Source organism: Cryptomeria japonica, chromosome 2, assembly GCF_030272615.1.
Source record: "Cryptomeria japonica chromosome 2, Sugi_1.0, whole genome shotgun sequence".
NCBI lineage: Eukaryota > Viridiplantae > Streptophyta > Pinopsida > Cupressales > Cupressaceae > Cryptomeria > Cryptomeria japonica.
In genome coordinates, this window is record NC_081406.1 from 543174440 (window position 1) to 543178216 (window position 3777).

The 3777-nt window shown below is 36.2% G+C and overlaps 1 protein-coding gene across 1 annotated transcript; it reads left to right on the forward strand.

Annotated features, from left to right (window-relative positions):
* The first annotated feature begins 1486 nt into the window (after window positions 1–1486).
* LOC131052353 (uncharacterized) lies at window positions 1487–3415 on the forward strand. Its single transcript, XM_057987007.2, has 2 exons — window positions 1487–2443; window positions 3184–3415. Exons 1-2 carry the CDS (start codon window positions 1650–1652, stop codon window positions 3206–3208), a joined length of 819 nt encoding a protein of 272 aa, XP_057842990.1. The 5' UTR covers window positions 1487–1649; the 3' UTR covers window positions 3209–3415.
* The last annotated feature ends 362 nt before the right edge of the window (window positions 3416–3777 follow it).

The window sequence follows — 3777 nt, forward strand, 5'->3', positions numbered from 1 at the left end:
TTTAAATAATTCTGTAGTTTTCCTTTACTTTATGGGGTTGAAAATGAAATGAGCGGGTTGGTTGAGCAAGAGGACGATTGAAAAAAGTGTCAAGAATATCTGACTAGTCTTGTAGACATGCGAAACGATTCAGCCATCGGTTCTCTGAACGTAGGTCTGAAACCGATTTGATAAAAGGTTTGTCCCTGAAAATTTTGGTGAAGGGATTGATATCAAAATTTGAATATTGGCCAAATCGAGGGGCATCCTTAGTCTGTCCTAGACGAGCCTGATGAGGGTCACTGTAACCTTGTCGCCATCTTCCGTTTCCTGCAGGCCTGCTTTGAAGCCTTGCTACACCCTGCCGCCCTGCACTAGCATCTTGCTGCCATCTTCCATTCTCTGGAACCCTGCTTTGAAACCCTAAAACATGCGATCCTCCTCCCATCTCAGCTATCTTCCCTTCATAGAACATTGTTTGCAATTTATTATTTTGATGCGATACTCTTCCAAATATATGTTATATTTCTTCTTTTATCCAAATTTTTATATGAGATATTATGAAAGTGGTTTCATTTAAATTTTTAATTAATATATATTATAATATTTATATTTTTTAAAATAATAATTTAAAATATTTAATTATTGTTAATCACAAATTTATTATATTATTTTATATTTTTAATTATTGTTTTAATAAGTTAATAATTTTATTTTTTGGTGTACATCGAGTTTGGAGAGTCGAACTCGAAATTAATGAAGAGTAAACCCACTTCCCAAACCAACTCTTCTACCAATCCTAGACTTTTAACAAATTAATTATATAAATATGTACATTTTTATTTTTAAAGCAGATTAAAATATAATGAACAATATATTTAAAACAATAGGGGAATTAGGAGAGAAGACCAATAGTTGTGCACCCTAACTTTGCTTACTTGACAAGTCCCCGGATTATAACTAAGATTTCAAGGCCACATCAACATGATTTTTAATGTTATCAGATTTCCACAATCCATGCTATAATTCCTTTTGATGCTTTTCCATTGTGTCCTCAAAAAATTTTCACACAATGGAAAAGCATCAAAAGGAATTATAGCATAATTTTTGTCAAGGTATCCAAAACAGCTCAAAAGATGCTAGACCAATAGTTGTGCAAAAGAGGACAGTTGATGCAGCATCACATAATTGATAGCTTTTAAGGTTGTTTGGCATCGTGGACGTTATTAAAAAACATTCATTCATTCAATTATGGGTAGTCATCATAACAATAACAACTTTTAAAGTCATAACTATTGATGCAATGTTGTAAAAAAAAATTGGACATTAAATCAACATAAGAATATTGAAACTGAAAAAAAGTCCAAGGGGTTGAGCTTAGTTGGTTAAAGCATTGAGTTCTCAATGTGGGGACCCATTGAGAACCCAAGAGACTTCGATGAAGGACACCTTTGTGTAGAATTTTAAGTTTGTGTAGAATTCTAATTTGTGGCTCTTGGTCTTCTATTGGCTTTTTAAAATGGATTCCTAAGTTGTGACCCTTGATCTTCCAATTGTTATTTCTAGTTTGATTCTAATAAAATTCCAAGCCATTGAATGTGTCATCTTCCAGCTTATTAAGCCATCAACATATTAGTTGTTAGCTTCAAGTGAAAGCAAGTGAGAGAACAATGGCAGAAAGTTCAGCAGAGGGATCGAAACCCCAATCGGCGGAGCTTCTCGACTCGTCAGACATGAAGCCCGGGCAACACCTGCAGATGAAGCCTGGCGCAGCAATTCTACTCCAAAATGGCGGCTTCTTCGATTTTTTGGAAAATGCCTCTCAAGAAGTGGTTGTGCGCTTCTTCAGGCAGGCCATAAAGCAAATCGAGGAAAGCAGACATATAAATGACTATCACTTTAAACTCAAACCCTCAAAACCCTCGGGTTTTCTCATCGATGTCTTCTACGGCGAGAGCCGCGAAGGGCCGGAAATCGTAGAGCCAGGGTCGTGCATTTCGTGCAATGATTCGGCGCCCCTGTTTCCTAGCCAGGCCGATTCTGTGTGCGCAGGTGAGTGCGTCCTCAGGGAGTTCAGTGATCAACCCTTTGTTCAATGTTCGCTGGATGCAAAGGCCAGGCCTGGCTTCATCGTTACCCCTGTTCGCCATGTCCAAAAATTGGGGGATTTGGACGACCAGGAGCTCTTTGCTCTGTGGAGCGTGGGCGTCCGCGCTTTGAAAAGTGAGGGTTTGAATTTCACCAGCATGATTGTTAACCATGGCAGTTACAGGAATCTGCCGCACCTGCACCTCAAGATTTGGGTGGACGAGCGGGAATTTGGGAGGGCCGTTCTCAGGTGGAGTGATGAGAAGAAGAAGCTGTTGTCGATTCTCCAGCGGCTCGCCTCTGCCCTGCCGAAGAAGCGTGCAATGTGTGCTGTTGTTCAGAAAGGAAGGAAGTGCAGGTTTGGGGAGCGTTGCAGGTTTGGTCATTAATGGCAGCTCTTTTGCTGACTGGTTTTTTAAAATTTTGTTTCGTATAGTGTATCTTTCTTTCTGGTTTAAATTTTGTTTCGCACAGTGTATCTATCTTTCTGGTTTAAATTTTGTTTCGCAGTGTATCTATCTTTCTCGTTTAAATTTTGTTTTGCACAGTGTATCAATCTTTCTGGTTAAAATTTTGTTTCAATACAAATTAGGCGCTGGCAAAAATGTTTTGTAAGTGGTGTAATTTGGTTGAAGTAATGGTAGTTTTTCTTTACCATCTGGGTTTTGGATGTTCCAGATAAAGAATAATTTGTGGGCTGTTAATTTACTTTGTTGCCATGAATTTGTTTTAGAAAAACCTAATTTTTTTACAGAGTGCCATCAATTTGGTTGAGTAAAAAGTTTAGTATAAAGTGGGTGCTGGGGAATGAATATATGCATACCATTGGATTTTTCAGGTTTTTTTCTTTTCTTTTCTTTGGGGGAATTAGAAGTGCAGGCGAGCTCTTTCATAATTTCTCATTGTCCGTAGATTGGGTTTTGGATAAACCGTAGGATGCGGTTAATCTTCACCAAAAAAAAAATGTCTTTCCCATGAAAATCAAAATCTGCAAAATGCAATGAATTTTATATGATTTTCACCATCCCAATCATCATAATCTGTTTCTATTATGCTGTTAAAATCCAAAAAATCTGACAAAAAGCTGTCATATTTTGTGGATTTGAATTTTTGCAGGTGTGTCATTTTGTATGGAGAATAGTCAGAACTTAAAGCGTACTCACCATCTCAATATTATCATGGGTTTCATAGATTTAAACTTAGCATGTTGGCAAATGCTTAGTAACAACTAATTTGCCTAAGCAAAAAGATCCTATGTTAGTTTTCATTTAACTGTTTTGAAATGTTTTTTTCATATTTTCAATCTAGATATTTAAATTGTCTTTCTTATTGTTTACACTATTATGGCCTTTTATTTCTTTTTGGGCTCATCTTGACTAGATTGTTTCTAATGTGATGAATTTGCAAAGGATAAATTATATTTAAATAAATGACTAATTAGATATATAAGTAACGACTGAAAATTAAATTAAACGTGGAATTAAAATAAATTAAATACATTACTTAAATTAGATATTTGAGATGGGAAATTGTAAAGGTGTTGGGGATCAATTTGTTACTATGTTAGAATTTTAGGGGCTCATTAGATGATTGTCCTACAATTTGCTAATTGAGTGTGCTTTATTGTGGTTTACATCCATGTTTATGGAAGAGAAGTGGAATACAGACCTAAAACTATAAACTTGGGAATTAGTTTGCCTTAATCTTTTG